This window comes from Petaurus breviceps, unplaced genomic scaffold (assembly GCF_028583685.1).
Source record: "Petaurus breviceps papuanus isolate PSGF00001 unplaced genomic scaffold, PetGlider_PUasm1.0 98, whole genome shotgun sequence".
In the NCBI taxonomy this organism is placed as follows: domain Eukaryota; kingdom Metazoa; phylum Chordata; class Mammalia; order Diprotodontia; family Petauridae; genus Petaurus; species Petaurus breviceps.
In genome coordinates, this window is record NW_027187460.1 from 9,468,700 (window position 1) to 9,486,171 (window position 17,472).

At 36.8% G+C, this 17,472-nt stretch overlaps 1 protein-coding gene across 1 annotated transcript in view; it reads left to right on the forward strand.

Annotated features, from left to right (window-relative positions):
- The window catches only part of FAM135B (family with sequence similarity 135 member B), a 438,393-nt gene that overhangs the window by 87,841 nt on the left and 333,080 nt on the right, over window positions 1-17,472 (forward strand). Inside the window, exon 2 of the mRNA XM_069081364.1 lies at window positions 1,550-1,645. Within this exon, the coding sequence (XP_068937465.1) occupies window positions 1,569-1,645 (77 nt within the window). The 5' untranslated portion in view covers window positions 1,550-1,568. The remainder of the gene's footprint in view (window positions 1-1,549; window positions 1,646-17,472) is intronic.

Sequence of the window (17,472 nt, forward strand, 5' to 3'; positions counted from 1 at the left end):
TCAGAGTTGCTCACTGTATTTGGAAGGGGGAGGATAATAAGTTGGTGTTGGAATGAGGATTCCAAAATTCAAATTGTTTGTTCAAGGCCAAATTATTTTTGTGTTTGTGAGTATATGTTTAGACGTATGCATATGTGCACATACACATACAATGTACATATAGGAATACAGTATATATTAGTATCAGTATATATATACACATGCATACATATGTAAACACACATATGTACATATACACATGGAGATCCAAAATGTCTTAGTTCAGTTTAAACTTTACTGGGTTAAACATTTTAATTTAATCTTATAGCTATATATAAACTTTTAATTTAAGCACATATATGTCTGTGTATACTTTTTGAGACTTCTAAAATATGACATTCTCTTTAATCATGAATATTAATAGTGTCTCTAAATGGCATTTAAACTTCTAGGTACCCACAAAATCCTCATATAATGACAGTTAATGTGTATTTTTTAAGGATTCCAACGAATTAAAGAATGGTAATAGTTTGTCTAGTCTCTGCAAGACAGGGAATTGAAATTTGTGTAACATTTATTGTGTGTATTAATGCATGTGTATATGTTCTCTCCCTTCTGTAGATTATAAGCCCTTGGAGGGCAGGAGCTGTTTTACTTTTGTCTTTAAATTTACAGCAATAAGTGCTTAATAAAAAGTTGTTCATAAATTGAACAATTTTTCGTCTATTAGTATGACGGAATATATAGTTACAACGTAAGAAAAAATTAGCATGAATTCAGAGAAATACAGAAAAATTTGTATGAATTGATGCAGAGAGAAGAAACCAGAACAGCAGATAAAGTAATTACAGTGATATTAATGGAAACAGTGTTAAAAGGTTAAAAAACCTATAACTGTAATGGCCTTTGTCGATTCTGGAGGAAATAAAATGAAACATACCTCCTTGTTCTAGGTGGAGTGGCAGGGGACTCTGTGTATGGAGCACTCCATATGTTATTGCCTTGTCTCTTGGTTTTGTTTGACTGTTTTTTTTTTTTTTTGTAACAAAGGAGAACTTATTTGAGAGTGTTGGAAAATGCCCTTAGTTTAAAAGCAGAAGTCATGAATAAAACATTTAGAAAAGTTATTATACATATAAAACAAAAATTATTAACACAAAACCTACACAAACAACCAAAGCTAACTGTAAGAAGACTGATGGAGTTTCTAGTTTTGGCCTTCCAAAATAACACTTTGTGATCAACAGCAAATCATTTTACTATTTTGGGGCCTCAGTTTCCCAAGTTGTAAAATGACACTACAGATCCTTGCTCTGCTCTGTCCTCTGCTTGAGCATTAAATCAGATGTAAGGTGCAAAAACATTTAGGGAACTACAAAGTATTATATCCATATAAAGAATAATGATTATTGAAATATTTGCTTTTATTAGACTCTATTAAGTGGATCCACCACAGAAGAGCATTTTGTTATTTAAACACATCTTGGTTTGGCGCCATCAACATTTGTCTTTTCTCTTTGGCTGAAGTGATAGAGAGAACTTAACATTTTTACTGTTTTGCTTTTTTCAGGTGATGACCCGAAAAGATCATGTCTGAAGTACAGGGAACGGTTGAGTTTTCTGTAGAGCTACACAAATTCCACAATGTGGATCTCTTCCAGCGAGGGTAAGTGTGGACATTTTGTGTTTTGTGTGATGTAAATGTGTGTGTCTGTGTATGCACATGTGAAAACAGAAGAATGAGCATGAATCCTTATCTATACTTGTGTGTGTATCTGGAGTCAATAGGGAAGGAAGAGGGGGAAAAGAGAAAGTAGACAGAAAAAGAGCCCAGGGGATTATGGTAGGTTTGGGTATAAGAGAAAAAAAAAATGAGCCATTGTGTTTCTCCTGGACAATGTCTTTGATGTTAGTTAGTTCACATTACAGAATAATGCTAATGTGTGTTTTAGTTTTCTGTTAAATGCCTTCTCATGGCCTAGAAATGAGAGTTATATCAATAGCCATAGCTCTAAAGCTGGAAGGTATCTCAGAGCTCACCTATTCTGCCTTTCATTATTTTATAGATGGAAGAACTGAGACCCAGGGAGGTTAAATGATTTACTCAGTGTTATAAATTGTTAGAGGTATGATTTGACACTAGGTTCTCTGACTTCAGAGCCACTGAATCATACTTGTCCCCCAAAGCTTCTCAAGTCTTCTCCTGGTAGCACCATGGCATAGTGGATACAACAAGGGCCATGGAGTCAGGAGACAGGTTCAAATCCCACTTTGGACCCTTACTAAGCATATAATTTTTGGCAAAGCACTTAATCATCTCTCAGGACCTTTAATTTTCTCCATCTGTAAAATTGACATAATAATGCTTGCACTCATTACCTAATAGTGTTATTGTGTGGCAAGTACTATGCAAACTTAAAGTTGATATTGAAATATGAGTTATTGAGTCTCAGAAGACTGAAGATAAAATGTTACCCACCTCTTGCCAGAGGTGATCATATTAAAATGCAGAGACATATTGTTTTGGGGCATTACTGATAAGAAAATTTGTTTTACTTGACTATGCATTTTCAAGGTAAGGCTTTTCTTTTTCTATTGTTTTGGATAAATTGTGGAGACCAGTGAAGGATAGACTACAAATCTATGTAAAAAGAAAATGCATATGTCCAAAAAAGATACAACATTCTGATGACATAGTGGTGAAAAAAAGAGGAGGAAGAAGAGAGAAGAAAAATAAGGAAGAGGAGGAAAAAAGAAAGAAAAAAATGAAGGAAAGGGAAGAAAGAATAAAAAAGCATGGAAGAAGAAGAGGAGAAGAAGAAAAAAAGAAGTTGTTATTGTTATTGTTAATATTCTATAAAATTCTAAGATATAGCAAATCTTACTAGACTGGAAAACTAGACATGTAATTTCCTATAGGTGAATCGATGGCCATTAGGACATTGAGCTTTTCACTCTGAGTGGCAGCTGAAGGATGGATATTTTGGGCACAGCTACTCATGAAGACTATTCAAATATGGAGGAGTTATGATACTTATTGGTGGGTGAATTACCTCATTAATGAAATCACAGATCCTTGAAGCCGTCAAATAAAAAGCCTTATGAAAAGAGTTTGTTGGATTTGTTGATTCTATTAGAACAGCTCAGATTCTAGAAGATGATTTCTACAAAGCAGCCAGCGAATTGTTCCCACAAATTATATCTTATTCTCAAGTGCTAATAGGAGATTGCATTTGGGACTAAAGATGCAAGTAGATGAAGATATCTTCATAATGAAAAGGGCACTGGGCCTGGATTCAGGACCCATGAGTTCCAAGTACCAGCCTGGTTGCTTACCTGCTATGTACCAATGGACAAGTCACTTCACCTTTGCTAAGTTTTAGTTTCCTAATTTCTCAAATGAGGATAATAATAACCTGCCTACATTAAAGAGTGGCCTTGAAGAATGTACCTTGTAATGTTTAAAACATCATATGATTCTGTGCTGTGTTAGTTTGGTGACAGAACAGCTAGGCCTTCTTGTATTTGAATTTGAAAGTGACTCACATGAGACACCTCCAAAGTTAAAGTTTTTTTTTTTAATATAAGTGGTTAGGTGAAAGTAAGCAGCTCAGCAGACCATTCTTATCAGCCCTAAATTGGCAGGCTCATTACAGCTAACCCCAATCCTTAGCTTCCTACACAGTGAGATGTGCTATGAATCCTGCTAATGAAAGGTTCATTGTAGAAAGCAAAACGTTAGCCAACAGTGAAGTTGTCCACAGTCCTCCTGAGGGGAAAAATGTTTTTAATAACTTAGAAAAGGACAAGATGGAAAAATACTGGCAGTGCCCTTGTGATATATCTCCTGGAAAAGTCTTATGCAAAGCACCACATGGGGAAGCAAGAGATGTTAGAAAAATGAAGATATGAAGACTTGACATCTTTAATTCATTGATGGGGCTATTGGAGTAGAGAGAATCAATTTTTTAGGAATCAGAAAATTTAAACAGATAAGCAAAACTTTAAGCATTATATGTGACAGTCATAGTCAGAGTTAGCAAATAATATCCCAACATTCCTCTCTATGAATTTTCAGTTCCCTTTTTCTACAGTTTGATATATAGTTGCAGGAATGGAAAAAATATTCCTGGAAACCTGACCAGGCCTCTCTGTGTAGGGGTGGGGGTGGGGTGGGAGAGGGGGAGTCAGGTGGGGGGTGCTACTTACACCTTAATAGCTCACATTTACTTGGTATTTTACAATAAAAATATTACAAAATAAATAACATAATAAAATGTTTTCTTATGATATAGCTAGCATAATATTATCACCATCTGACCGATAAGGAAACTAAGTCTCAGAAAGATTAAATGACTTTCCCATGGGTTGCAAAGCTAGTAAACATAATCTAAGATTTGACTCACATTTTTCCACTGTAAGTCCCGTGTTCTTTCCATTCTTCCCTTAGCCTTAAAAGGTCCAGAGCCACTTATTTGAAGACCATAGTGCTCTGTACATCAGGGATGAGGTTTTGGAATACAGGATGAATTTTAAGAAGCAGGTTAAAATTGAAACTAGGGAATATCTCTTTGAATTCCCATATCAGCAACTGGTTCAGATATCGATCAATAAGTCTTTACTGACATTGGCCATGTGCCCAGAATCATGCTGTATACAGTGAGGGAGGGAGGAAGAGAGGGAGGGTGTGGGGAAATTGAGGAGAGGAATTCAGGAATGGTTAAAGGCATTGCCAGACCTCAAGAATATGACGATGTAGTTAGAAATTTAAGACCAATCATTCAATAAATAATCAAATATTTATTAAACACCTACTATTGGAACACAAATGTAAAGAATTAAATGATCTCTACTCACATGAGCTTATTTTCTACCACATTAAACTGTTAGACAATAATTCAAATTACCACGAGTGACTCTGGCAGATTGAGAAGTAGATAGTTAAAATGGTCAGACCTTAAAACCATGACATTTGTAGATGATTTTAAGGAATTGGTGATGTTTATTCTGGAGAGCCAAAAAATGAAAGAGGGAATTATTGCTTTCTTGAAGTATATGAAAGATTGCCATGGGGAAGGGGAACTATTTGTCTTTAGAAAGTGTGGGACTAAGAGAAAAGAGAAGGTCTGTGACCTGCCATTTAAAGCCCTTTGCAGTCCAGCTACAACCTAACTTTCCAGGCTTATTGCACATTGATCCCCTTCACACACTTTGTGTTCTGGTCAGTCTGGCTGCACAAATTCAACATCTCTTCCCAGATTTTGTACAGGCTGACTCCCATCCCTGTAATGCTTTCCTTTTCCACCTCTGCTTAGGTTACTTCAAGGTTCAGATCATGGACCATCTTTTATGGTATGCCTTCACTGACCTTCTTTTAAGTACTGAATCCCTTCCTTCAAGGAGGGATCTGTTACTCATTGTATTTCCTAGAATGTAGGGTCCTTGAAAGCAAGGATAATTTTTCTTGTTTTTGGATCCCTCATGCCTAAAATAGTACCTTGTACCTTGTGGTTGATTAACAAGAGACTGATTAAATTGGCAGATTCTTATTGAACAAACACAAGGCTGTTCTGATTGAATATACACAAATATTCTCAACAATTAAACCCATCTGAAAAAGGAATGAGCTCTACCACATGAGGTAGTGAGTTTCTCTCACTGTGGGTTTTTAGGGAGAGTTTGGCTGATTCTAAATTGTGGAGGTTGTATATAGCACATTAATTGGTCAGTATCTTTGTACATTCCAGTCGTGGGATTCTCTGATCTTATGAGTGGGGAAAACATTGCATTATCAGTCATTTCTATCCTAGTGTGAGTTAATTCCTCAAATCTCAAATAGCTGCTACCTGCTATATTTGTATAGGGAGAAAACTAGATAAAGTGAGAAAGATGATAATTCCATCACCACCAATCAAGATATTGGGGACTAGCATATATAAAAGTGAGAATGACTCTTACCTTTTTTTTCTGCACCATTTTCATAGATAAGAAAATAAAAGCTGTACAGGAATAGATAAAAGTAATTTTGTAGGAACATTGATGGCTGGGGAAATAAGAAAAATCATCTTGAAGGAGATAGTACTTGAGCTTAAATTTGAAGGCAGCCAGAAGGCAGAGGTAAGGAAGGATTTCAGGAATGGGAGAATAGTTTATTCAAAGGCACAGAGATGAGGCAGGGGTTTGCTGATAAATAGTTAAGAACCTCTTGTGGTAGAGGGGGAGAGGACTTAAGACACTTTTTAAGTTTCATTTGCATCATTACCATTTTCTCCATCACTTTCTTAAATCTAAATAGTTGGCAGAACAATGAATTAATCCCTGATTTGCAATGTTTTGCTATACTAATTAACAAGGTGTTAATGCTCGCAAGTGAAAATTTAACAATTGATTCTCTAGGTACAAGCTGCTTATAACCCACCTCTGCATATGGTTGCCCTGTATAACAAACAACAGGTAATCAACTTTGAGTAGATCACAGAGTACTGGGGTAGTGTGGTGGGATATTTGGAATTATCCTACAGAGATTTCATCTTATATCCCTTCCCAGTACTCTATGTTCTAGCCAAACTGGCCTTTCTGTTCCTTAAGATCAGTCCTCCAGTGCATCTCCTTGCATTTGTATAGGTTGTGTTCCATACTTGGAAGTTTTCCCTTTTCCCTGCTATCTCTTATAATCTCTTATAATTTGAAAGTGTCAACCAGAGGAGTTTGTATTTGTATCCTGGAATCAGTGAGGAGCCAATGGAACTTCACAAGTAGAAAAGTGATGTGATGAGACATGCTTTAGGAAAATCAATTTGTCTAGCCTCTGAGTGGACAGCCATTAAGAGAGGGATTGATCATTGAAATCTTAGGAGTTGATGGTATCAGCAAGTCAGTCAGTTAACAAGCTTCAGTGTCTCCAGTGTGGCAGACATTGTGCTAAGTGCTGGTGATACAAAGAAAAGGGGAGAGAGAGAGAGAGAGAGAGAGAGAGAGAGAGAGAGAGAGAGAAAGAGAGAGAGAGAGAGAAAGAGAGAGAGAGAGAGAGAGAGAGAGAGAGAGAGAGAGAGAGACAGACAGACAGAGAATGTTTGATATGAACTCATAGTCTGTCTAATGTATGGGATAATATGCAAAGAGCTGCATACAAATAAGTTATACACAATATAAATTGGAGGTAGTCTCAGAGGGAAGTCAATAAGTTTAAGTTGGATGGGAAAGGTTTTCTTGTAGAAGGGCAAGGCTTTGGTTAAGATTTGAAGCAGTTCTGGAAATCTGTTATTGTTTTTTGTCCTTCCTTCTCTAAGAGGACCATGACATCAGGGAGGTGATGTCATGACTTGCAAGTGACTTGGCTTTAAGTGAGGGAGGGCTATGCAAAGTTACCAGCCTCACTTTGTCCTTATGAGCCGTCATTTGGAGGATGGACCCAGTGGCAAGATATAGATCAGGGTGACTGGAGATGACTGGGATGCAGCGAGAGACCTTGGCTTTTTAAGCTAGGGTCTTTCCCAGGTCTCTGTTTGACTGAGGCAATGTCCATTCAGTGATTAAGACTAGGTAAGAAGTGAGGTGAAGAATGACCTCTTTTCCCTCGCCAAAAAAAAAAAAATCAATATTGGAGGGGAAGACCCTCAGAGTTTATCACCAAAACAAAAACAATTGCTGTTTACATTCACTCTGAGCCATCTGGGCCCAAACAATAACCACTAAGTGGGATCTGGGCTGGGACCTATTTTGACCAGTCAAAGTAGCCAAGAGCTGCATTGAGTTGGGTTTAAGGTATTGTCCTTAAGAGAGACATCTAGCCAGTAAACCCCAAGATATCTTGCCAGGTTTCAGTCATCAAATACATTCCTTTGGGCAGAGACAGAGGGAGGAGAAGGAGAGAGAAAGGAAAGGAGAGGAGAGAAATTCCTTCAGGGTGACTTATCTTATTTCCCTAGTCATCAGTGCACCTACAAAATGACTTTTTATTTATTCCTATATAACTTTTATTTACTTATTTGTGAACATGTTGTAAAAAAAAATACTACATAAGGTAAGAGTCTCACTTTTATATATGCTAGGGAGTTCCCTATCAGAAAACACACATCCTATTTATGATGATTTAGTGCCCTTTTGTGTCTTTGGTTACCAAGAGAAAACACTAACCATCAATTTATTATTAGCTAGCCTAATTAATAAATTGATTATTAATTACCCATAAAGTCTATCTCCCTGGGGTTTTATTCATCACTGAAACCAATGTCACTGTATTAGTGTATATGAAGGGAGAGTAAGATGTCAGAAGACTAGAAAGATAGAAAGGGGTTAGTTTATAAAGAGTGTTAAAATCGAAACAGAAGTGAAATTGTAGAAAGAAGAAAGTCTAGGATAAATCCTTTAGAAATATCCATACTAAGTGAGTGGGCAGAGAAAAATAAACTCAAGAGGCATACTAAGACAGGTAGGAGGGCTATAAGTCAGACTTGCTATTAAACCTGTGCATGGAATAAGTGGCTGAAGATTAATAAAGATCTCTACACCAAGCCTTCTACCACTGTAAAGGTTCCTATAGTTTAATAATAACAATAACCGTAATAATAACAATAATATCACTACCTCTTCTTCACGTGTTGTGCTTCAGGGAAGAGGGAAGAGAAATTTCTTTATAGGAGTAAGAACTGAGAAAGATTCTAAATCACCGGATTGGAGGACACACACAGAGTCCCTGGCCAGGGAGAGAGGCCAAGAAAGTCAGAACAAATGCATCTGGCTGGAAACCAGCTATTTTGATTAAGAAAGATTTATACTAAAGAGGGAGGGGAAGGGGGGTATCTCTAGTTAGAGTGGTTATACCAGAAACTGCAGAGGAGATGCAAGACTTGGAAAGAGGAATGATGGTAGAGGTGCTTGGTAATTTATGGGAACATTTAACTGGTAAAAGGAGCAGAGAAATTGCTCATGGGCTCAAGTGTCTGTATATTTATGCACATAGAATAAGTAATATGCAAAGTGAGAAAGAAATTACAATTCAGGGGTCATATTCCTCACAGTTATCTCTGAAACTTGGCAGAATGAAACCTATGACTCTAAGTACAAGGGCATACTTTATTCAAGAGGAATAAATTAAGTAGAAAGGGAGGAAGAGCAGCCTTGTACTCCAGATAATTACCTGTGTTGAAATCCATTAAGTCAGGGTGAAGCTATGATGGAGAGAACTTTTAAATTTGAAAAAAAGTGGAGTTGATAAATAGAGGTGGTGTAGTAGTGGACTCTACTGTGGGCCACCAGACCAGCTGCAGGAACTGAATAATTTCCAAAAAAAAGAAGATGAAAAAATTGCACTCCCCCCCTGCCCCCAACACAATGGTCATAGTTGAACCACCTGGAGATCTGCCTATCTGCCATAGGCTCTCTCTGCCTCCAGCAGAATAACTAAAGGATTCTTATTTGCCTTACCTATAATTTTATGTTTTACAAATTGCGGGATGTGTCATGGGAAACTGCTCTCCTGGACCTGATTCTCTCCAATAAGGATAGAAATGTTGCCTAAGTAGAAATGGTTCCTTGAACAGCTTTTTATTATATGTTGTTGAGTTGAATATATAGGAAACTTGTTGAAGAAGTGACAGTTTTATAGATTTTATATTTCTGATTTGATATACTAATTTTATAGTTTTTATTAATTTTATATTCCAACTTTATATTCTCGATAGACATTCTTACAAAGAAAAGTGGTAGCTTCTATGATCCAGGGATAGCAGGGCATATTCCTTAGAGTTTAGGAGAGAAGCTTCAAATAATTCAGAACAAGGATAGATAAAATGCTATGGTCTGTGACTCTAATGGGCAATTAAATTCAAGAGAGGTGGGAGCTTTATAAAAATGAAATTTACCTGATGCAGTCACAGTTGGTTCTGACAAGGAAGAAAAGAGAAGGTTTTTCTAAAGCAGAAGTCTAAGGAACTCACCAGTTCCTTCAGATTTTATAAGTACTGGTATGAGAGATTGAAGTAAGAGGAAAGATGAATTTTTAAAAAATGAAACAGCCTCAGGAAGGTTGATACTTTTGCTGTTAACCATGACTCACCACTATCCTGTTCCAATCTTGAGGGTGTTCCCCATATCAGATAACACTCAGTTGTTGTCCCTATCAAGACTTTACTCAGAGAAAATCTCAAAAATGATTTAAATATAGCTTATGCCAAGTTCTTCATAGATATCATTTCAAAGGTCCCCAAGTGCCATAAAAGGTCTTAGGGCCCCCCAAAAATGCTTATAAAGAAATACAGGGAAGACTTTATTTTGCCCCACAGAACATTCAGGAAACATAAAAATGACTTATAATAACCCATAAAAATAATAATTAATCTCCCTTTTTGTTAAGTTCTATTTTCCCCTAATTGTCAGGGGTCTCTGGTGGTCCAAGTAAGGAGCTCTGAATGTGTGGGAGGCATCATGGAAGGACAATTCTTCCCCTTCCCTTTCGTCATTCTTAACAGCTAGAGAGCTGCCATCTGGCATTTGCTTTTGAAAAGAGTGCCCCTTGTACCTCTAAACAGATGGCCTATCACATTTTTACCAGCTTTATCCAGAATGCAAACACCTTCCCTGCCTTTGACAAGATATGCTGTGTTGGAAACAAAATGGTGTGGAACTTGAAATGCTGTCCCAACGTTAACCCTATTCAATATTCCTGTCACTTGACACTGATGTTTTTTTTTAACTCATAAATGGTTTTAATTAAATTCAAGAAATCTTTACTAAATGCCTGATCATAGATTTGTTATCAGAAGACTTGGGTTTGAAACTTGACTTCATTACCTAACTAGCTGTTTGATCCTAGGCAGGATCTGTGACTCCGTTTCCTCATTTGTAATATATGGAAGAGAATTTTGGCACTGCCTGTCAACAAGAAAGTATTTTGGCAGAATATAATCTCCTTGAAGGCAAGGACTTTTCCTTTTTATCTCTGTGCTTATAGCAACTAGCACGAAGTGGGAGTTTAAGAAACATTTGATTGATTGGTGTATGGATTTTAAATGATCATATATCATGTTATAAATTGATTGGGTAATTAAATCTGTAATTTTACTATTTTAATATCACAATGTCCAGAAATAGTATGGATTTGGAAGTTTGGCTTGGAGTCAGAAAGACTCCCTAGAATTTATCTATCATAATAAACTGGCATCCTTGATCCTATGGTAGTTCTTGGTACCAATATTTACTCTCACTTTTTATCTTCCCAAAGACCCAGTGAGACAGACAGAGCAACACTTTCTCCAGTTTATGGGGAGGAAACTGATGTTTAGTGTGTTAACTTTAAAGTAGTTTGTTCAAGGTCATAAAGACCCTAATTGGGGCAGCCCAGTCTCAGATCCAAGTCTCTGGATTCCAAATCCTTTCTTGGCTCTTTACATAGATATTTCCTCAGGATTTGCTTATCCCAAAGCTCTCCCTTCTTCAAAGACAGCCCACATCCTAAAATCAGCAGTGAGCTGGGATTGTGAAATCAAAGGCTATAGTATTCCCATTTAACACCTCTCAGAGGTTACTAGTCTGCCATTGCTTAATCCCTTGCTGGTTTGTGTAGCTGTATTATTGTAAGGATGTTGACACAAAACACTGCCATTTCAGCAGAGGGACATTTCTTCAGGTGTTTGCTGTAGTCTAAGGTTGCCTGATCTCACCTTGAAAAGGGGTCTGTGTTCCATAGAAAATACAGAGCGTAATTGTTAGATGATTCAGTGAAGGGCAAACCGTCTTTAAAGATCTGAAGAGCTTCCATATGAAAGGGGCTTGTTCTGCCTGGATCCAAAGGAGACAGAAATTCAAGAATTATAGTTCAGGTCAATATAAGCAATAGCTTGCTAAATATGAGATAAATTAGGCTATCTCTTAATATGTTATGGCAATAATTAATCATTTTTTTCTATAGTGATTTACTATTTGAAAAATGATTTTATCCCAACAGACTAAGAAATGTAGGTGATAATAGTACATTTCATGAGATGCATTCAGACAATTACATTTTTTCTAGATAAACATTGATTGACTATTCAAACATAAGGGACATTATTTTAATTCACCAAAATAAACTAAAATGAAATGAAACTTTACAGAAGATTAATAACTAAGTTTCACTTATAAATAAGACCAAAATACCTTTGTTTTTCAGATATTAGTTTGTACCTTTAAGATAAGTAGGGCAAGTATTATCATCTTCATTTAATGAGTAAGGAAATAGATTAAGAGGTTATGGTAACTCTCAGAGAGGTGTGATTTGAACCAATGTCTCCTATATTCCTTCAAGACTCAGCTAACATTGTGCTTTCTGCAAGAGGCCCTTTCAATCCTCCTGCCTCCTAATGCTTTGCTTCTAAGATAATATATCTATATCCATATATATGTATATATGTGTGCATAATTTAAACCATATATATTATATAAAATGCATATTAGATATGATACATATATAAAATTTTACATGTATATGCAGTATACATGTGTGTATATACTGATTATAGATTTTTATTATTGTTCACTTGTTTCAGCCCTATCTGATTCTTTATGACCACATTTGGGATTTTCTTGGCAAAGATATTGGAGTAGCTTGCTGTTTCCTTCTTTAGATCGTTTTACAGATGAGGAAACTGAGGCAATCAGGGTTAAGTGACTTTCTCCAGTATCACACAGCTAGATAAGTGTTTGAGACTGTATTTGAACTCAGATATTCCTGACTCCAGGCCAGGTGCTCCATCCACTGCTCTACCTAGCTGCTAGTGTATGTATGTGTGTATGTTTATGCATATACACAAACATACATGTGTATATAAGACATGACATAGTTTTCCACATTGTATCCACTATTATATTAGCTCCATAAGGGCAACAGGTATGTGTTTTGTCTTTCTTTGTACACACAGTGCTTAGCACAATGAATGACAGTAAACGCCTAATGAATGCTCATTGACTTGACTGACAGTTGGGCTCAAGCCTACCTCTCTGTTCTCTACCTTATACTGCTGACATCTCTTATCACTGGATGTGTTCAAGCAATGAATGACCACCAACTGGCCAAAATACTCTTCTTGCCAGTGCTGCAATGAGTGAGAGGCTGATTTGGACTATTATCTATTCATTTTCCCCACATGTGAGAGTCCAGTAGAACTCTGGGTGAAGAAAGTCCTATCTGTAGAGATATGCAATTATTCTGTGACTTTGAGAGATGTTCATCTCAGACATTCAGAGATCACTGTAAGGTTAACAGGTTTTCCCTGAGTCCCACAGACTTTATATGTCATAGGCTGGATGTAAAATCAGGTCTTCCAGATAGTAAAGTGGGTTCTTTATCCACTAAACTAGCTACTTATCATTACCTGAATTTTTTGACTAAAAGGAGGAGATCAGAATTGTTGGGGGCATTGTGGTCTACACAGGATCAGAATCAGATTAAAGTATAATTGGGAAATATTTGATAAAATAAATAAAACTACAACAGAACATAGGTTAAATTAATATGTGATTTTTTGTATGTATAGTTTAATAGTCCCAAGTTCGATTTAAGTTTGACACCACTGGATTTTAGACCTCTTTAGTGAAGAATGTAAAAGATTGAAAGGGAGATTCGATACATTCACTTAAATTATTTAACTAAGATGCATTAAACACCTCCCTTGTGAAGACCACTGGAAGAAACATTGGATCAGTTAGTCAGTCAAATAAGCATTTAGTGCTGTGCACATCAATGCAAAGAAAGACAAAAGACAGTCTTTGCTCTCGAGGAGGTCATCTCAAATATAAATAACAAACAAAAGCATTCTTCATGGAACCATTCTTCCCTATTAATGTACGTGTAACTATGATTTTTGAATCAAATATAGGTTGTCATATATATATCTATTAAATTTAATCTTTTCACTGTAGTCCAAATCTCACCCACCTAATTATGTTCTGTTCTAAAATGTTTTGAGAAAAAGAATTAAACATTTTTGACAAAAGAGAAGCGGTTACCACTTAAAATGTTAACTGGATTTTCCAGATAAATGAAATTTACCTGGGGGAATTAATTTTCTAATGTTGACTGATAAGTGGCATGCCACTAGGGTATCACTGAACTTCAGCTGTTTGTCACTAGTGTGAGCAGCAGAGTTGAGGAGCAAACAACTTTCACTCAGAGGGGATCTCTTATTAACATCAAAAACCATCTGGATTCTGCTCATTCAGGCAGCGCTTCTGCTCTGGGGCTTCAGAGCCAATGGCTGCATCACAGCTGGGAAAGTTTTAACCAGCTCCCCCTCCCTCTTTCAAGTGTCAAAAGACTTTAATTAGCAGCTTATCAGCAAAGAGACATTAATTACCTCCACAGCATTCCCATTTCTCTAGAGCTAACTCTTTAGAGATAAACTTTTGTTTCCTTCACAAAATTGTGATGAATTCTGAATCCTGGAATCTTACCCTGGATATAAAAGGTAAACTTCCCAGTTTGGTGTTTAAGCCCTTCACATCCACACTCTTTCCATCTTTCCACCATGTACCCTACAAACCAATTCCTCCTGGAAGGGACATTACAGCTCCTATTCCATAACTTTACCCTGTCTCCCGTGCTTGGAATGTTTTCTGTTCTGACCACTTGGCTTCCTTCAAGATAGCTCAAATCCCACTTTCTGTTGGAGGATAGCTATTTCATAGTCTGTGTTTGTATGACATTTTGTCTGTCTCTGTCTCTATCTCTGTCTCTCCCTTTGTCTCTCCTCTGTCTCCCTTCTCTTCTTATTCCTTTTTTCCTTCCCCTTTGCCCTTCCTTCTTTCCCCCTTAGTACTTCCCTTTATTTACATTATCTGATTGGCTCAGAGTGAATGTAAATAGTAATTGTTTCTGTTTTGGCCAGAAACCCTGAAGGTCTCACCCTCCCAGACTGATTTTTTTTTTTTTTTGACTAGGTAAAGAGGTCATTCTCTGCCTCATTTCTTACCTAGCCTTAATCACTGAATGATCTTCACTGAATGGTCTTCAGTGAAACTGAGACCTGTTAAAGATCTTAGCTAAGGCCAAGGTCTCTCACTGCAATCTAGGACCATCTCTAGTCGTCCTGATCTATTATCTTACCACTGGACCCAGGTGGCTCCAGAGAAGAAAGTGGGGCTGGTGATTTTGCACAGCCCACCCTCACTTAAATCCAATTCACTTGCATGTCCTGGCTTCACCTCCATGATGTCTTGGTCCTCTTGGAGAACAAAGGGCAAACAACTGCAACAATCACAAAAACAGTCTTCTATGTAAATAATTGGTTGCAGATTGAGAATGAGAACTTATTTATTAGAATATTATTATTATTAATATGAGAACTTGAGGGGGAGGAGCCATCTTTTTGAGTCTCTCAATTGCTGAGAACACACAGTACCTGGTATATAATAAAGCCTTAATAAATTATTATTATTATTGCTTTTTGGAGGGGGAGGAAGGGGAGTTGGGGTTAAGTGACTTGCCCAAGGTCACATGACTAGTAAGTATGTCAAGTGTCTGAGGCTAGATTTGAACTCAGGTCCTCCTGACTCCAGGGCCAGTGCTCTATTCACGGTAGTTGACTAACTTCCTAAAGATTTGTCTCTTGGCTGCTGTAAAATGGGCATAGGTACCTCTTATATTATATCAAGAATCTATTCTGACTCCCTATTTTTATTCCTACATAGGTGAGGGTTATAGTTATGTGAGAAGGGAGAGGAGCGGGGTGGGAAGTAATGGTAAATATTATTATTTACATAGGAATAGCCTTATCTATTTAAGAGAATCAAAGATGTATAAGATTATAGGAATGCAGCTCTGGTACTAAAAGGAACTTCAAAGGTCATCAACTTCAAAGGTCATTCCCCTCATTTTACAGATGAGGAAACTGAGAACCAGGACACATATGTGAGTTAGCCAAGTTCTCTCCAGCTATTATTTGAAACCAGGTCCTCTAACTTCAAGGATAAATTCTACTGTGCCGAAAGATTATAATTATTCTTTTCATATAACCAAAATATTCATTATAATGTTTTTGAAAGTGGGAATTTTATATTGAGAACATTTTATTAACCTCATCCTTGTTCATTATTGTGTTTCCTTAAAAATATTAGCCGCTCTCATGAGAACACTAGATTTGAGAGGCTGAAAACCTGAAATAAATGTTCAGCCTCTGCAACTTGACTGGGTGACCTTGTGTAAACTTATTTAATTTCTTTGGGCCTCCAGTTGCCCATCTGTAAAATAGGGATATATTTGCACTTGTGTCATATACCTCAGGGATTTGTTTATCAGCAAACATTCATTAAGTTCCTTCTCTATTCAAAACTATGTAGTTGTTGAAAGAAATATGGGCTTCATTAACCTTAGAGGACTAGATAACTGAGTCTTTGTTATTTGAATTTAGTGCAACTTCTTAAGAAATATTCTCTTCATTCTCAGTCATTTCCTCTAGGCTTATCATCATGCCCTGTCCTTGTCATCAGAAACAGACCATTCATTCCCTTCGTTCCTTAAATATTTATTCAGTGCCTAGTGTGGTATACAGAATACTATTTTATCTGCAAAGCCTGAAGTAAGAATAGGTGAGTCTTCCTCTGCCTTCAAGTTGCATTCATCTTCTGCAATAATATAACCTTGTAGGCTCCTTTCCAGAGGTCTCAAATCAATGATATTGCTAGTAAAATCCTTTATTATTTTTAAAGTCATATACACATGTTTGTTTGGAAAGGGACAGAAGTAGGATCTGCCATCTATATTTTTATACTCAAAGTAAGACTGAACTATTTTTTTTTTAATTTCCCTACTGAGTAATATTCTTTGAATAGGAAAACAGAATGCAAATTATCATTGGGATAGGATCAGGAGAACTAGGTTGAGTTCTAGCTCTTCCATTTATAAAGTATGTAACAATAGGCAAATCTCTTAAAGTCTCTGGGGCTCCATTTCCTCATATGCAAAGTTGGGAGACTGAGGACCTTCCAGCTTGATTTTTTCTTTTTTTTCTAAATAAAGGGGCCATCTCTTGACTCACTTTTTAAAGAGACCTATTCACTGAATGGAGTTACCTCACTCTAAGTGAGTACCTGAAAAAGTCTTAGCCTAAAAGGGTCAGGGTCTGCTATTGCATTCTGGGTCATCTCCAGTCATCCTGATGAGTATCTGGTCACTGGATCCAGATGGTTCTGGAGGAGAAGGTGAGACTGGTGACCTTGCACAGCCCTCCCTCACTCAAATCAAAGTCAACTGCAAGTCATGTCATCATCTCCCTGATGCCATGGTCCTCTTTGAAAATGAAGGACAAACATAACAATGCAAAATTGGAATAACTACATTTTTTTCCTGTAAACTTTACAGGATTATTGTAAGGATCAATTGAGGTAAGGTATGGAGGAAACTTTGTGGTCAATAAACTTGTGATTAAAAAAGAAAGAAAGAAAGAAAGAAAGAAAGAAAAAGAAAGAAAGAAAGAAAGAAAGAAAGAAAGAAAGAAAGAAAGAAAGAAAGAAAGAAAGAAA